The 18,509-nt window shown below is 37.7% G+C and overlaps 1 protein-coding gene across 1 annotated transcript in view; it reads right to left on the reverse strand.

The window, feature by feature from the left end:
• Positions 1-715: 715 nt before the first annotated feature.
• The window catches only part of SMIM13 (small integral membrane protein 13), a 48,628-nt gene continuing 30,834 nt past the window's right edge, over positions 716-18,509 (reverse strand). Inside the window, exon 2 of the mRNA XM_066376941.1 lies at positions 716-2,108. Coding sequence (XP_066233038.1) covers positions 1,921-2,108 — 188 coding nt within the window. The 3' untranslated portion in view covers positions 716-1,920. The remainder of the gene's footprint in view (positions 2,109-18,509) is intronic.

Raw genomic sequence — 18,509 nt, forward strand, 5'->3', positions numbered from 1 at the left:
ATGCTCTATAATCTCCTTTTTAGTAACACAAAGGGCAAGCCAACTGTTAATTAACAAACAAAGCCATCAGCATGAAGTATGAGGTACCAAACAATCACACACCATCATAAAACAAAGGTGATATTCTGTGATGACTTCTTTAGAAACTAAGATTGAATTAATAAAATAAGTTGGCTTTGCAATTCACTCTTGTACAAAGCAGGTAACACTAGCCAGGAAGGTGCTTTAATCCCTCTCTCTTCCCCACTAAACAGTCCAAAGTTCGGTGAGGACAAACACGAACCTGGCCAGTCATCTTACAGTGAGGCAGGCACTGTGGCCCACTCTCTTTCTTCTCAATTCCCAGTCTCTCCGAGATCTTGTCACTGAATTGCTGTTTGTGAAAAAGTATTTTCTCCACAACACATGCCTTGAGCATGAGGTCTACCCATACAAAGGGAGTCACTAACCTCACTCTTCCAAAAGTAGCAGACAGCTCTTAGATTCCTGTTATTACTCTAAAGTCTTAAATAGTTTGCCAAAAAAATGTGTCTCATAGAGAGTAACTATTTTAACAACATTGTAAGAGTCACTTAAGTTAGCAGTAATTGCTATCCCAGGTAAAAAATAAATTTACAAACTATTCTTTATTTAATCTAAGCTACCATGACTTGTAAGATGCACCATATGTTTCACTAAGAAAAAAACATGGACAATTAAACTATGACACAATGCCTTCGTATCATTGTAGATGTTTATTTTAGACTTATTGGAACAGATCTTTTCCAGTTAAACTGATTGTTTTATCACATCAGTTTTGTGTTATGAAATAAACTGGTTAAGTAAGTTACAATCATAACTTCATATTCTATGTCCAGCTCCTTCTGGATCACTTCTTACATGGATACCTGCATTCTTACAAAGAGCACCTCGTGTCACTGAGAGCACCAGGGTTACAACATTTCTTGAGACGGCGCTATACCTCGGTCTTTAGTGTCAGCAAGAACCTTTGGACAAAACAGTATGCAACACCCAAACAACAGTCCTGCACCACACATGGACCAATTGCAGCAGCTTCTCATCAGTTTGAGTTGTTTCCAAGGGTTTGGCAATGTCTCGTACCTTCGACTGCATCACCTAGCATGTGATAGGCAATGCTGCTGGCGTCTCAGTCATAAAATGCAGTACAGCTTCATCTACATACTTTTGGGTATTCTCCTTCTTAGGGACTGTAAAGCATGTTGTTGTTGCTTTATAAGAAAATATGGAATTGCAGTCACTCCTCTGGCTGGTGAGATTTGCTCTGCTAGCTAATATCAAATGTTCGCCCATGGCTCTGTCTCCATGCTTTTCTGCAGACATAGTAACTTTTCGTTTCAGGGCTGAATCATTGTGCAATCTTTTAGAACACATTTTTAAATGCCAACTAAATCTGACACATTTGATACCAACAACACAGTGATGACGCAATGACAAGCTATAAGATCCTACACACACAGGCTAGGATAATCACATCAACTATTGCCTGCATGACAATAATAGTCAGATGCACCCCACTTTCAGACAAGTTAAAATGTGGAGGGAGAAAAGTACATTGTAGAACTAATAAAATACAGTTTTCAAGCCTGTAATATTTAACAGATTCACACAAATACCAAAAAAAAAAAAGCCCAAGAGCCAAGTAATAACTATATTAAGTAAAAGGTAATAAAGCAAAAGATTATCTTTAAGATGCAATTTGCAATGGTCCGATTTGGCTTTTAATTCCCTTTATTTTCATATGGCTTACATGTAAATCCTTTTTTTCTTTTTTGAATTGGACTTGAAATTCAAGTACAAATAAATGTTGTTCAGTATTTTAGCAATTGCACAGCCAAGTCATTAAAGACACAGGCTCCCAACTGCCTTTCACCATTAACCGACACAGGATGGCATCTGTGGTCAGTGGCCTTCATCAGCAGCTGCCCTCCTTTGGCGAGCAGCTCGAATCCTGTGTGGAGACGAGGAAGCATCCTCTTCTGTTTCAGACCCTGAAGGCTCATGATCTCCTTCCTGGGATCCTGTGTCTCCCACCAGTTCACGTAGAAATTTGAATTTTGATAAAAAAAGATGCCATACAAAATACCAACCTAAAGAGGGATAAAAACATGAATAATTATTACACACAATGTTAACAATCAACAATATCTCAGTTAACTGCAGCATATGTTACAAAACAATATGTATAATATTAATAAATGTATATGTGATTACAAATACGTATTTACAGTTTATAACAAATGCTAAGCAATTACTACGAACAAGAATAAACTCTGGGTTTATAAAATGGACTTATAAAGGGATAGCAAAAACGGTTTCTTCCCTAAGAGAATTTAGAATTCAAGTTTGGTCCATCTATATTAAAGTTATAATGAGTTTATGATAATTCAGTAAAAGTGTTTATTACATTAAAATAAAAAATTTAAGAACATTTTTCTTGGGAAGACTACGCTTTGCTATTTACTTGACATTCATACCTCAACACTAATATTTACTAAAAGCAAGTTTTCCTCAATAAGAATACAAAAGACATTCAATGGCAGGAATCAACTGCACTGCAGTGAACACTTCTTAGGACCAAGCCATTCATGAGTTTCCAGAAATAATAAATTTTCACAAAGATTAGTTTTAATTACATGATGAATGAATAAAACCAGAACACTAGTACCTTAAATTCAAGTTTCTAACACTATAGTATTTTCATATCAAAGTTATCAAAAAGTTTGAATAACTCTCCTTTAAAAAATTACTAATTAAAGAGTATAAATGTAATAAAATTAACCATTGTGATCAAGTTTTTCATGTTAGTATGTTTTCTTTAAACTCTCTAGTTTCACAGGAAAGCAATAAACCATAGCATATTCTGATATAGGTAATTAGCATATTATGAAAACAAAATCCAAACAATTTATCTAATCCCAGCATTATACCAGGCCAAGCTGAATGACCAACTTAAGGAAATTTCTAATTTTACTTTTTTTTTTTCTTACTATCTCTGTCTCTGGGGGAGAGGGATTAACATAAATTCTTTGGTACTAAAAGACTAACTTCAGAGATTTAACCCATTTGTCAAGTTTTTGCATTCCTTTCAGCTCGAGTGCTGCATGCTCAATGAACCATATAAAACCATATAAGTACATTTTGGGCAATGTGTCTGGGTAAGGCACCTAACTTTGTAAAATGGTTAAGTATTTTTTAATAATATTCCAGACTAGTAAACTCTCTCTTTACCCAAAATTCTTTGTAAAAATAGGCACAGCAATAGTGGAAAGAACCATGGGGAAGGGTCAGGAATCCTTATTCTGATAGAAGATTAAAGCAACTATTGTGGGGAAATACTGAGGTTATCAAAAGTAGAGCAGTAGATGAAGTGTCGACCTGGAATGCTAAGGTCGCAAATTCGAAACCCTGGGTTGCCTGGTCAAGGCACATATGGGAGTTGATGCTTCCTGCTCCTCTTCTCTTTTCTCAAAAGAGCATAAAGTGCCTGGCATTGTTTTTTAATCATTAAATCTTTTTATTTATTTTTTTAACAATTTTATTTATTGGTTTTAGAGAGAGGAGAAAAAGAGAGAAAGGCAGGGGGAGGAGTGGGAAGCATCAACTCATAACTGCTTTTCATATGTGCCTTGACTGGGCCACCTAGGGCTTCAAACCAGCGACTTCAGAATTTCAGGTGACACCTTACCCACTGAGCCACCACAGGTCAGAGGTACCTGGCATTTTGCAACTGCACAATGGACATGAGCTGAGGTTGTCCCTTTACAGTGAGATCTACTTTGCTGATATTTATTTTTTAAAAACTGAGATAAAATTCACATACCATGAAGCATGTCTTTTTAAAAAGTACAATTCAGTGGCTTTGAGTATATTTAAAAGGGTGTGCCACCATCACCATTTTCTAACTCCAGAACTTTTTCATCATACCAAAAAGAAACCCCATACCCATTAGCAGTTACTCCCTGTTTCCTCCTTGCCCAGCCCCGGTAACCAGTCTACTTGTCTATCTCCATGGATTGGCCTATTCTGAGCACCCCATATACAGGCATACCTTATTTTATGGTGCTCTGCAGCTATTACATTTTTTACAAATTGAAGGTACAGATAAGAAAAATAAAATCAGCCACAATAGTCCCTTAGGACAAAACCTAATCCAGAGCAAGGCCTAACGCTCCGTCCTTCGAGTCTATGAAGGCTGAGAGAGGTGAAAAAGCTACAGAAAAAATCTGAAGTTAGCAGAGGTTAGCTCAGGAAGTTTAAGACACCGTCTCACCCAGAAGCACATCCTGTCCCAAGCAGGAAGTAAAGTTTCCCCACGCAGGCCCCATGCTGCCTGCAGACCAAGGCTTGGATTCTCACACCACTTCTGTGGTGACAGTGAGGCCGAGGCCCAGGATGGCAATTGCTTCCAGGTCGAAGAGGACAACTCCGGCCATGAGGAGGCTGGGATCAAGGCCCCAGCTGAATGAACTTACAAGTTTGGTCTCAGCAGGCTCAGTCTTTGGTGTTCTTGGGACCCCTCCTGCTGCCAAGACTATCTCATGGCATGCAGTACAGCCATACTTCCTCTGACCACACATCTTCTGGGATAATGAGAGCTTGAAAGAATTGTTTGCTTAGCTGTTTCTCTTTGATAATCAAGCATCTTCAGACATAACTGAAAATTGGAGGCAGACAACACCAGTCCTCGACTTAGCCAACTCTACAAACAACACACCAAAACGAGAGTATACACAGACAAAATGGAAAGACAAAGAAGTGCAATCAAAATGAACCAACAAGAGAAACCTCCAGAAAATGAACTGAGTGAAATGGAAATAAGCAAACTACCAGATGAAGAGTTTAAAATAATGACTATTAGAATGCTGAAAGATCTTAGAACAATAAATGGACACAATGAACACATAAAGAGATAACAGCATCAAAAAGGACATTGAAATAATAAAAAGAACCAGTCAGAAATGACATATAAAATATCAGAAATAAAAACTATACTAGAAGCAATTAAAAGCAGGCTGGATGAAGCAGAGGATCGAATCAGCGATTTAGAAGCCCAGATAAACAAAAACATAAAAACAGAGCAGCAAAAAGAAAAGAGGCTAAAAAGATCTGAGGAAACTCTAAGAGAACTCTGTGACAACCTAAAGAAAAACAACATCTGCATCATAGGGGTTCCTGAAGAAGAAGAGAAAGAACAAGGGATAGAGACCTTGTTCAATGAAATCATAGCTGAAAACTTACCCAAATTGATGCAGGAAAAGTTACAAAAGTTCAAGAAGCACAGAGAACTCCATGAAAGAGAAACCCAAATAAATCTACACTAAGACACATCATTATTAAAATACCAAAGCTAAGAGATAAAGAGAAAATATTAAAAGCTGCTAGAGGGAAAAGAGGCTATCACCTACAAAGGAGCCCACATAAGGATGACATCCGACTTCTCAACAGGAATACTTGAGGCCAGAAGGGAATGGCAAGAAATATTCAAAGTAATGCAGAACAAGAACCTACAAGCAAGACTTCTTTATCCAGCAAGGCTATCGTTTAAAATTGAAGGAGAAATAAAAAGGTTCCCAGACAAAAAAAAATAACTCAAGAAATTCATTACAACCAAACCAATGCTGCAAGAAATGTTAAGGGGCCTGTTGTAAACAGAACAAAAAGGGAAAAGAATATAGTAAAAGATGAATGTAGCTTTAAAGAATAAAATGGCAATAAACAACTACATATCAATAATAACCTTAAATGTGAATGGATTAAATGATCCAATCAAAAGACATAGGGTACCTGCAAGGATATGAAAACAGGACCTATACATATGCTGTCTACAAGAGACACCTTAAAACAAAAGATACACATAGGTTGAAAGTAAAAAAATGGAAAAAAATATTTCATGCAAATGGAAATGAAAAAAAAAGCTGGGGTAGCAATACTTGTATCAGACAGAAAGAAAATTAACAAAGAAACAGCAGAGTTATTGGAAATACTAGATCAACTCGATTTAATAGATATCTTCAGAACCTTTCACCCTAAAGCAGCAGAATGTACATTCTTTTCAAGTGCTCATGGTACATTCTCTAGGCTAGACCACATGTTAGGGCACAAAAGTGGTCTCCACAAATTTAAGAAGATTGAAATCATATAAAGCACTTTCTCTGATCACAATGGCATGAAACTAGAACTGAACCACAACAGAAAAATTGAAAAATACTCAAACACATGGAAACTAATTAGCATGTTATTAAATAACAAATGGGTTAATAATGAGATCAAAGAAAAAATAAAAAAATTTCTAGAAATGAATGATAAAGAATGAATTCCTAGAAATGAATGATAAAGAATGAATTCCTAGAAATGAATCAACTCAAAATTTATGGGACACAGAAAAAGCAGTACTAAGAGGAAAGTTCATAGCATTACAGGTATACCTAAAGAAGCTAGAAAAAGCTCAAATAAACAACTTAACCCTGCATCTAAAAGAACTAGAAAAAGAACAGCAAGTAAAGCCCACGGGTAGTAGAAGAAAAAAAATAATAAAGATCAGAGGGGAAATAAATGACATATAGGCTAAAGAAACAATACAGAGGATAAATGAAATCAAGAGCTGGTTCTCTGAAAGGGTCAACAATATCAATGAACCTTTAACCACACTCACCAAGAAAAAGAGAGGCTTCAAATAAATAAAATTAGAAATGAGAGTGGAGAAATAACAACTGACACAACAAAAATACAAATAAAGTGGTAGCTTGAGATACAAGCAGAACAACATACGAATTTTTTAAGACGCGAGCTGCGACTCAGTCCGTATTTTTGTTTCAGATCCAAGTGAAATTCTGAGATACGAGTCGTGATTCAGGAAGCTGCTGAAATTGGCACCTTGGTGCACTGGTCCAGTATCACCAGCATAACATCAGCATCTCGTTCTTTTTCACACGTTACCCGCAGAATCAAGTTGAATCTCATACACTGTACTCGATCTTGCATCATTTTTGCATTTTTTACTGTTTTTGTGTGCTATCACGGGGAAGATGAAAGTGAGTGTAAAGGACAGTGGTAAGTAGAAGAGAATAATCTCAATAGAAGTAAAGCAAAAAATAACAGAAAGACATGAGTGTGGTATACGAGTGGTGGAACTTGCAAGGCTGTACAACCGCAATACATCTACAATTTGTACCATCCTTAAACAAAAGGATGCCATCAAAAACGCAAATTCAGAGAAAGGAACTTTCTTAATTCTGTCCCAATTAAGGACAAACGTCCATGAAGAGATGGAGAAGCTTCTGCTGATGTGGATGAAAGAGAAAGAGCTGGCAGGAGATACAGTGATGGAGACTATATTATGCGAAAAGGCACGTATTATTTATGGCGACTTGAAGAAGAAAGAACCACCAACCTCAAAAGAGGCAGCAGAAGATACATTTAAGGCAAGTAACGGCTGATTTGAAAATTTCAAGAACAGATCTAGCATCCACTTGGTGGTGAGGCATGATGAAGCTGTGAGTGCTGACGTTAAGGCAGCTGAGGAGTACATTGCACATTTTGCTGCGCTTATTGCAAAGGAAGGCTACATCACCCAACAAGTGTACAACTGTGACAAAACAGGTTTGGGAAAAAAATGCCCCAGAGGACTTTCATCACCACAGAGAGTAGAAGCTGCCAGGCCATTAAACCCATGAAGGACTGTCTGACCTTTGCATTGTGTGCAAATGCTAGCGGTGACTGTAAAGTAAAGCCACTGCTAGTGTATCATTCCGAAAATCCTCGAGCCTTTAAGACTCACAAGATTCTTAAAGAAAAACTGCAGGTTATGTGGTGCGCCAATGCTAGGGCATGGGTTACATGGCAGTTTTTTATTGAATGGGTAAATCTCGCCTTTGGTCCTGCTGTGAAAAAATATCTTCAAGAAAATAAACTCCCGATGAAAGCATTACTAATCCTTGAAAATGCTCTAACCCACCCACCTGGTCTTGAAGATGACAGTCTCGATGAGTTCAAATTCATGAAAGTCCTCTACCTCTAAGCCAACACGACTTCATTCTTGCAACCCATGGATCAGCAGGCCATTTCCAACTTTAAAAAGCTTTACACAAAGCACTTGTTCCGCTGCTGCTTTGCGGTGACTGAGAATACACATCTAACCCTTTGAGAGTTTTGGAAAGATCACTACAATATCGTGATATGTTTACACATTATTGACTTGGCATGGCAAGAGGTTACAAGAAGAACCTTGAACTCGGCATGAAAAAAGTTATGGCCTGACGTTGTTGCAGACAGGGACTTCGAAGGATTCGAACCAGAGACTGAGACCAAGGTAGAAGCGCTGAAGGAGATTGTGTCCCTCGGAAAGTTGATGGGTCTGAAGGTAGATGAGGGTGACATAAAAGAGCTCGCCGAGGAACATGAGGAGGAAGTCTCAACTGAGGAGTTGAAGGAGCTACAGATGATGCAACATATGGATATTCTGCAAGAGTAGTAGTGAAGAGGAGGTAGAGTCAAAAGAATTGATTTCTACAAGTGAAATTAAAGACATGCTGGCAATGTGGGAGAAGCATTCAAGTTTCATTGAAAAGAAACGCCCACAGAAAGTTTCGACTGCTCTTGCTTCAGCACTTTTTAATGACACTCTTTTATCACATTTCCGTAAAGTTTTAAAAGGCAGAAAAAAGTAAAACCTCTTCGGATAAGATTTTTATTCAAAAGTCCTGCAAGTGAAAGTGCCGAAAATACAGCCAAAAAGGCAAAAACAGGTGATGATTAAATGAAAAATACGTAATGTTAAGCTTAGGTTAAGTTTAAAGTTAAGGAAATGCATTTTTTTACAATTAAGTTTTTGTGCTTTCATTTTCAGTAAAGAAAGTGCAGTTTTAGTTTTGTTTAAAGTAAACAAAATGCAGTTTTAGTTTACATTTAGTGTTAAGAAAGTGCAGTTTTAGTTTACATCTGTACAGTGTCTGCATTCCTTCCTCCCTCCCTCCTCCTCCACCACTCACCTCCATTACCCGCACTCATCTGTCTCCAAGGTAAGAATACAGTACTAAATAACACATTTTTCTTTTATTTCATATATTTTGTTATGCATTGGTAAAGTAAACATGTGTGTTTCTTAATTAAAAACATGTCTTTTTTTCATAATTTAGGATGGTTTGGGGATGTTTCACAGGAATGGAATGGATTAAATCTATTTCAGTTATTTTTTTTTATAAATAAATTTTTATTTTAATGGGGTGACATCAATAAATCAGGGTACATACATTCAAAGAAAACATTTCCAGGTAATCTTGTCATTTAGTTCTGTTGCATACCCATCACCCAAAGAGAGATCATCCTCCGCCACCCTCCATCCAGTTCTCTCTGTACCCCTCCCCCTCTCCCTCCTTCCCTCCCCCCACCCCCATAGCCACCACACTCCTGTCCATGCCTCTTAGTCTCGCTTTTATGTCCCACCAATGTATGGAATCCTGCAATTCCTGTTTTTTTCTGATTCGCTTATTTCACCCCGCACAATGCTACCAAGACTCCACCATTCCTCTATATGAGATCCGATGTCACCATTTCTCCTAGCTGAATAATATACCATGGTGTATATGTGCCCCATCTTCTTCATCCAGTCCTCAATTTTTTTTTACAGTGATTAAAAGCCTTTAAGCAAACTCTTGGCCAATACAGCAAGAATCCCTAAAAGAGTAGTGTCCTTAACATGTTCCCCAAGTCCAAGTTGGCCCCATCACCATGCCAAATCCCTGAAAAATGCAACCCAACCACAGTTCAGTCTGTTAGGAGCTGTCACAGGGAGCAGGAGTCCAGGAAATTTCCCGACAGGAAAAGTCCGCATGGCACTAGAATTGTTGTCACCATTCTATACTTTGCAGCTCATGTCCAAGTCCCAATGACCGCTGCTTCTAGCTGGTAAGAAGCTGAAAAAAGCCATTTGCAGCATGCGTGGATATGGAGCTTCTGTTCTCCTCTGCCTGGAGAGTTGAGACCAGGTTGCTTTTCCCTGGAGCTTTGCGTCTGTGGCCTGGTAAAGAGAACCTTGGGATACACGAAGCTGGGTGGCAAAGGTAAATTCATAATACAAGTTGGAAAAAGGAGGAAAGAGAGCTCTAAATTAGGAATAGGTCCCAGCCTGAAATATGAGTGGGGCATTGAGGTAGGAGGGATAAAGGAAACACTATATATTAAGCAAAGCAGCAGAAAATAGGACTATCAACACCCACAACAGAGATCTTTGAGGGAAGAATAAAAAACCTGACTATTCAGGCAAAACATAGTTAAGTGGCCCTTGTGCGAATGAGATCAGTTTACCTGCTTCTTGGAAGAAATACCCTAGGCTCGTCCACAGTGTCATAGATGGGGCCGACGGCCCTGGGCACCTTCAGCCTTCAGTGGCAAACCCCAGCTTTCTGGGCAAGGTTAGGTCATAGGTGGCTGGAGCAGGGCTGGAAGAGACTGAACCCTCCCTTAGAGGAACGAGGGGGAAGCCCACCTTCCAGTGTCCCCGTTTCCTCACAGCAGAGGCGTGTAAGCCTGGCAGGTTTTTGCTCAATGACCTTCCTTTCCACTATTGAAGCAGGACCCAGATGGCATCCTATGAGACCCCTTTGGGGTGTTGGAGCCTTTAAGGGTGTATCCTAAAAGCTGGTAGTTCCCCTGATCTCTACTGGGATTTTTCTGCCTCTAGGTATCTTAAAAGCCATTCTCGCTGAGGGGTTTGAGGATCCCCATCCGCCTATATAAATCTTTTCCATATATCTGGAGCTATTTGGAAAAAAGACAGAACAGTGTTATTAGCTAGATCTAATAAAGAAGGTAGTAGTTTGCAGGCGAAAAAGATTTGGTGTCTCCTGTTCATCAGCACTCAAAAGAAATGTAAACTTTTTTTTTTTTTTTAAGTAAAAAGCATGATATGGTAGACCCGTCGGAGTCATTGGCCTGGTGTGCAGGATTCCCAGGTTCGATTCCTGGCCAGAGCACACAGGAGAAGCGCCCAACTACCTCTCCACTCCTCCCCCTCTCCTTCCTCTTCGTCTCTGTCCTCCCGCCCGCAGCCAAGGCTCCACCGGAGCAAATCCACCCTGGGCACTAAGGATGGCCCCATGGCCTCCGCCCCAGTCACCAGAATGGCTCCGGTTGTAACAGAGCAACATCCCAGATGGGCAGAGAATTCCCCCCGGTAGGCATGCCAGGTGGATCCCAGTCAGGCGCATGCAGGAGTCCGTCTGACTGCCTCCATATCCCCATCCTCAGAAATATACAAAAAATAAATAAATACTAAAAAAAAGGGGGGGGGCATTCCCTTGTGCTAAAGCTCCAGGGAGCATGGAGTGAGCTTGAGTATGTCCTATGAAACATGGAGCTCTATGTTGACATGTAAGTCTTTGAAGAAGGAGGAACTGCTGAAATAGTTTATCAGCATTTGTCCCCAAGGCAGCAGTCTTTATAGTGGGAACACCATAGGTAAATATTTGCTGTCTGTCTATAGATTAAGGGGGGAATATGGCAAATGCTGAAAAGCCATGATCTTTGTGCCCCTACCCTCCCCCAACACCCTCCCTCTCCTCCCCCCACCCTGTAACCCCAACACAGTTGTTCACGTCTCTGAGTCTCATCTTTATGTCCCACCTATGTATGGAAACATATAGTTCTTAGTTTTTTCTGATTTACTTCTTTCAATTAGTATAATGTTATCAAGGCCCATCCATGTTGTTGTAAAAGATCCTATGTCATCATTTCTTATGGCTGAGTAGTATTCCATAGTATATATATACCAAAGCTTTTTAATCCACTCGTCCTCTGATGGACACTTGGGCTGTTTCCAAATCTTTGCTATTGTGAACAATGCTGCCATAAACATGGGGGTGCATTTCTTCTTTTCAAACAGTGCTATGGTGTTCTTGGGGTATATTCCTAACAGTGGTATAGCTGGGTCAAAAGGCAGTTCGATTATTAATTTCTTGAGGAATCTCCATACTGTTTTCCACAGTGGCTGCACCAGTCTGCATTCCCACCAGCAGTGCAGGAGGGTTCCCTTTTCTCCACATCCTCGCCAGCACTTATTCTGTGTTGATTTATTGATGAGCACCATTCTGACGGGTGTGAGGTGATATCTCATTGTGGTTTTAATTTGCATTTCTCTAATCATTAGTGATGTTGAGCATTTTTTCATATGCCTATTGGCCATCTGTGTGTCCTCTTTGGAGAAGTGTCTATTCATTTCTTTTGCCCATTATTGGATTGGATTGTTTGTCTTCCTGGTATTAAGTTTTACAAGTTCTTTATAAATTTTGGTTATTAACCCCTTGTCAGACGCTATGTCAAATATATTCTCCCATTGTGTAGTTTGTCTTTTTATTCTGTTCTTATTGTCTTTAGCTGTGCAGAAGCTTTTTAGTTTGATAAAGTCCCATTTGTTGATCCTGTCTTTTATTTCACTTGCCTGTGGAGACAAATCAGCAAATATATTGCTGCGAGAGATGTCAGAGAGCTTACTGCCTATGTTTTCTTCTAAGATGCTTATGGTTTCACGGCTTACATTCAAGTCTTTTATCCATTTTGAGTTTATTTTTGTGAGTGGTGTAAGTTGGTGGTCTAGTTTCATTTTTTTGCAGGTAGCTGTCCAGTTTTCCCAACACCATTTGTTGAAGAGGCTGTCTTTACTCCATTGTATTGTCTTACCTCCTTTGTCAAATATCAGTTGTCCATAGAGCTGTGGGTTTATTTCTGAGTTCTCTGTTCTGTTCCATTGATCTATGTGCCTGTTCTTATGCCAGTACCATGCTGTTTTGAGTAAAATGGCCTTATAATATACCTTGATATCTGGAAGTGTGATACCTCCCGCTTTTTTCTTCCTTTTCAGGATTGCTGAGGCTATTCATGTTCTTTTTTGGTTCCATATAAATTTTTGGAATATGTGTTCTATATCTTTGAAGTAAGTCATTGGTATTTTCATTGGTATTGCATTGAATTTATAAATTGCTTTGGGTAATATAGACATTTTAATGATGTTTATTCTTCCTAACCATGAGCACGGTATATGCTTCCACTTATTCGTATCTTCCCTGATTTCTTTTATCAATGTTTTATAATTTTCCGAGTACAAGTCTTTAATCTCCTTGGTTAGATTTATTCCCAGGTACTTTATTTTTTTGGTTACAATGGTAAAGGGGATTGATTCCCTGATTTCTCTTTCTGACAGTTCATTATTAGTGTATAAAAATGCCTCTGATTTCTGAGTATTGATTTTATATCCTGCCACCTTGCCAAACTCTTTGATCAGGTCTAGTAGTTTTTTGACTGAGACTTTAGGGTTTTCTATATACAATATCATGTCATCTGCAAATAATGATAGTTTTACTTCTTCTTTTCCAATTTGGATGCCTTTTATTTCTTTTTCTTGCCTGATTGCTGTGGCTAGGACTTCAAGAACTATGTTGAATAAGAGTGGTGAAAGGGGGCACCCCTGCCTTGTTCCTGATCTTGAGGGGATTGCTTTTAATTTTTGCCCATTGAGTATGATGTTGGCTGTAGGTTTGTCATAGATGGCCTTTGTTATGTTGAGGTATGTTCCCTGTATTCCCACTTTGCTGAGAGTTTTGATCATGAATGGGTGCTGGACTTTATCAAATGCTTTTTCTGCATCTATTGAAATTATCATGTGGATTTTCTCCTTTCTTTTGTTTATGTGATGAATCACATTGATTGATTTGCGAATATTGTAACAGCCTTGCCTCCCAAGAATAAATCCTACTTGATCATGGTGTATGATTTTTTCCATATATTGCTGGATCCGGTTTGCTAATATTTTATTGAGGATTTTTGCATCTAAGTTCATCAGGGATATTGGCCTTTAATTTTCTTTTTTTGTGTTGTCTTTGCCTGGTTTTGGAATCAGAATTATGCTCGCCTCATAAAAGGAGTTTGGAAGTCTTCCTTCCTCTTGAATTTTTTGAAATAGCTTGAGAAGGATAGGAGTTAGTTCTTCTTTGACTATTTGGTAGAATTCACTTGTGAAGCCATCAGGACCAGGACTTTTCTTTGTTGGAAGTTTTTTGATAACTGTTTTGATCTCATTTGTTGTAATCAGGCTGTTTAGGTTTTCTGATTCTTTCAGATTTATTTTTGGAAGTTTGTATGTTTCATGAAATTTTTCCATTTCATCTAGGTTGTCTAGTTTTTTGGAATACAGTTCTTCATAGTATTTTCTTACAATATTTTGTATTTCTGTTGTGTCAGTTGTTATTTCTCCACTCTTGTTTCTAATTTTATTTATTTGAGTCCTCTCTCTTTTTTTCTTGGTGAGTCTTGTTAAAGGTTCATCGATCTTGTTTACCTTTTCAGAGAACCAGCTCCTGGTTTCATTGATCCTCTGTATTGTTTCTTTAGCCTCTATGTCATTTATTTCTGCTCTGATCTTTATTATTTCCTTCCTTCTACTAGCTCTGGGCTTTACTTGCTGTTCTTTTTCTAGTTCTTTTAGATGCAGGGTTAAGTTGTTTATTTGAGCTTTTTCTAGATTCTTGAGGTATGCCTGTAATGCTATAAACTTCCCTCTCAGAACTGCTTTTGCTGTTTCCCATAAATTTTGATTTGATGTATGCTCATTATCATTTGTTTCTAGGAATTTTTTAATTTCTTCTTTGATCTCAATGTTAACCCATTCATTGTTTAATAACGTGCTATTTAGTTTCCAAGTGTTTGAATGTTTTTCAATTTTTCTATTGTGGTTGATTTCTAGTTTAATGCCATTGTGATCAGAGAAAGTGCTCGGTATGATTTCAATCTTCTTAAATTTGTTGAGCCCGCTTTTGTGCCCTAACATGTGGTCTATTCTAGAGAATGTACCATGAGCAGTTGAAAAGAATGTATATTCTGCTCTTTTAGGGTGAAAGGTTCTGAAGATATCTATTAAATCGAGTTGATCTAATATGTCCTTTAAGTCTGCTGTTTCTTTGTTAATTTTCTTTCTTGAGGACCTATCTAATGATGTTAATGGGGTATTGAAATCTCCTACTATTATAGTATTGCTATTGATCTCGCCCTTTAAGTCTATCAACGTCTACTTTATATATTTAGGTGCTCCTATATTAGGTGCGTAGATATTTATAATGGTTATATCTTCCTTTTGGATTGCTCCCTTTATCATTATGTAGTGACCTTCTTTATCTCTAACTATGGTCTTTGTTCTAAAGTCCATTTTGTCTGATATAAGTATTGCTACCCCAGCTTTTTTTTCATTTCCATTTGCGTGAAATATTTTTTTCCATCCTTTTATCTTCTGTCTGTGTGCATCTTTTGATTTAAGGTGTGTCTCTTGTAGACAGCATATGTATGGGTCCTGTTTTCTTATCCACGCAGCTACCCTATGTCTCTTGATCGGATCATTTAATCCATTAACATTTAAGGTTATTACTGATATGTAATTGTTTATTGCCATTTTTTTTCTTTAAAACTGTTTTTCTCTTTTGCTATATTCTTTTTTTCCTTTGATCTGTTTACAACAGGTCCCTTAACATTTCTTGAAGCCTTGGTTTGGTTGCAGTGAAATCCTTGAGTTTTTTTTTGTCTGTAAAGCTTTTTATTTCTCCTTCAATTTTAAATGATAGCCTTGCTGGATAAAGTAGTCTTGGTTGTAGGTTCTTGTTCTGCATTACTTTGAATATTTCTTGCCATTCCCTTCTGGCCTCAAGTGTTTCTGTTGAGAAATCAGAAGTCATCCTTATGGGGGCTCCTTTGTAAGTGATAGTCTTTTTTTCTCTAGCATATTTCAGTTATTTTAAATGGAAGAAATTTGTTTGATGTACAAGTTGACTGACTTACGAGCTCGGTTACAGAATGAATTAAACTCGTATCTCAAGGTACCACTATATTGTAAGAAAAATACTATGAAGAAATGTATGCCAAAAAATTAGACAACCTAGGTGAAATGGACAAATTTCTTGAAACATATAATTTTTCAAAAATCAATCTGGAAGAATAAAAAAACCGAAACAGACCAATTACCATAAATGAGATAGAAAATTATCAAAAAACTCCCAACAAACAAAAGCCCTGGGCCAGATGGCTACATAGGCAAATTCTACCAAATATTCAAAAAAGAACTAACTCCTATCCTTCTCAAGCTATTTCAAAAAATTCAAGAGGAGGGAAGACTTCTAAGCTCCTTTTATGAGGCGAGCATAATTCTGATTCTAAAACCAGGCAAAGACATTACAAAGAAACAAAACTATAGGCCAATATCCCTGATGAATTTAGATGCTAAAATCCTCAACAAAATATTAGCAAATCAGATCCAGAAATACATGAAAAAATCATACATCATGATCAAGTGGGATTTATTCTAGGGAGGCAAGGCTGTTACAATATTTGCAAATCAATCAATGTGATTCATTATACAAACAAAGGAAGGAGAAAAATCACATGATAATATCAATAGATGCAGAAAGAGCATTTGATAAAATCCAGCACCCATTTATGATCAAAACTCAGCAAAGTGGGAATACAGGGAACATACCTCAACATGATAAAGGCCATCTATGACAAACCCACAGCCAACATCATAATTAATGGGAAAAAATTAAAAGCAATCCCCTTAAGATATAGAACAAGGCAGGGGTGCCACCTTTCACCACTCTTATTCAACATAGTACTGGAAGTCCTAGCCACAGCAATCAGACAAGAAGAAGAGATAAAAGGCATCCAAATTAGAAAAGAAGAAGTAAAACTATCATTATTTGCAGATGATATGATACTGTACATAGAAAACCCTAAAGTCTCAGTGAAAAAACTACTGGACCTGATAAATAAATTCAGCAATGTGTCAGTATATAAAATTAATATACAGAAATTAGAGGCATTTTTTACATAAACAATGAACTGTGAGAAAGAGAAATTAAGGACACAATCACCTTCACTATTGCAACAACAAAAAAAATAAAAGTACCTAGGAGTAAATCTAACCAAAGAGATTAAAGACTTATACCTGGAAAATTATAAAATATTGATAAAAGAAATCAAGGAAGATACAAACAAGTGGAAGCATATACTGTGTTCATGGATAGGAAGAATGAACATCATTAAAATGTCTATATTACCCAAAGCAATTTATAAATTCAATGCAATACAAATTAAAATACCAATGACATACTTTAAAGATATAGAACCAAAAATTTACATGGAACCAAAAAAGAACTCAAATAGCCTTAGCAATCTTGAAAAAGAAGAATAAAGTGGGAGGTATCACACTTCCTGATATCTACAAGGCCACTGTTCTCAAAACAGCCTGGTATTGGCATAAGAATAGGCACAGAGATCAATGGAACAGAACAGAGAAACCAGAAATAAACCCACAGCTTTATGGACAACTGATATTTGACAAAGGAGGTAAGAGCATACAATGAAGTAAGACAGTCTCTTTAACAAACGGTGTTGAGAAAACTGGTCAGCTACCTGCAAAAAAATGAAACTAGACGACCAACTTACACCATTCACAAAAATAAAGTCAAAATTGATAAAAGACTTAAATGTAAGTCATGAAACCATAAGCATCTTAGAAGAAAATATAGGCAGTAAGCTCACCGACATCTCTCGCAGCAATATATTTGCTGATTTATCTCCACAGGCAAGTGAAATAAAAGACAGGATAAACAAATGGGACTATATCAAACCGAAAAGCTTCTGCACAGCTAAAGACAATATGAACAGAATAAAAAGACAAACCACAAAATGGGAGAACATATTCAACAATACGTCTGATAAGGGGTTAATAACCAAAATTTATAAAGAACTTGTAAAACTCAACACCAGGAAGACAAACAATCCAATCAAAAAATGGGCAAAAGAAATGAAGAGATACTTCTCCAAAGAGGACATACAGATGGCCAATAGACAGATGAAAAATTGTTCAACACCACTAATCATTAAGAGAAATGCAAATAAAAACCACAATGAGATATCACCTCATACCAGTCAGAATGGTGCTCATTAACAAAACAGCACATGATAGGTGCTGGCAAAGATGTGGAGTAAGGGGAACCCTCCTGCACTGCTGGTGGGAATGTAGACTGGGAAAACAGTATGGAGATTCCTCAGAAAATTAAAAATGGAACTGCCTTTTGACTCAGCCATCCCACTTTTAGGAATCTATCCCAAGAACACCATATCACTGACTCAAATAAAGAAATGCACCCCCATGTTTATGGCAGCATTGTTCACAATAGCGAAGATCTAGAAACAGCCCAAGTGTCCATCAGTGGACGAGTGGATTAAAAAGCAGTGGTACATATACACAATAGAATACTATGGGGCCATGAGAAAGAAGGAAATACTACCTTTTGCAACAACATGGATGGATCTGGACACTATTATGTTAAGTGAAATAAGCCAGGCAGAGAAAGAAAAATATTATATGACCTCACTCATTTGAAGAATCCAAGAAGCAATGTGAACTGAGGAGCAGAATTGAGACAGAGGAGGGATCAAAGGGAACAGAGGAA

This window comes from Saccopteryx leptura, chromosome 3 (assembly GCF_036850995.1).
Source record: "Saccopteryx leptura isolate mSacLep1 chromosome 3, mSacLep1_pri_phased_curated, whole genome shotgun sequence".
NCBI lineage: Eukaryota > Metazoa > Chordata > Mammalia > Chiroptera > Emballonuridae > Saccopteryx > Saccopteryx leptura.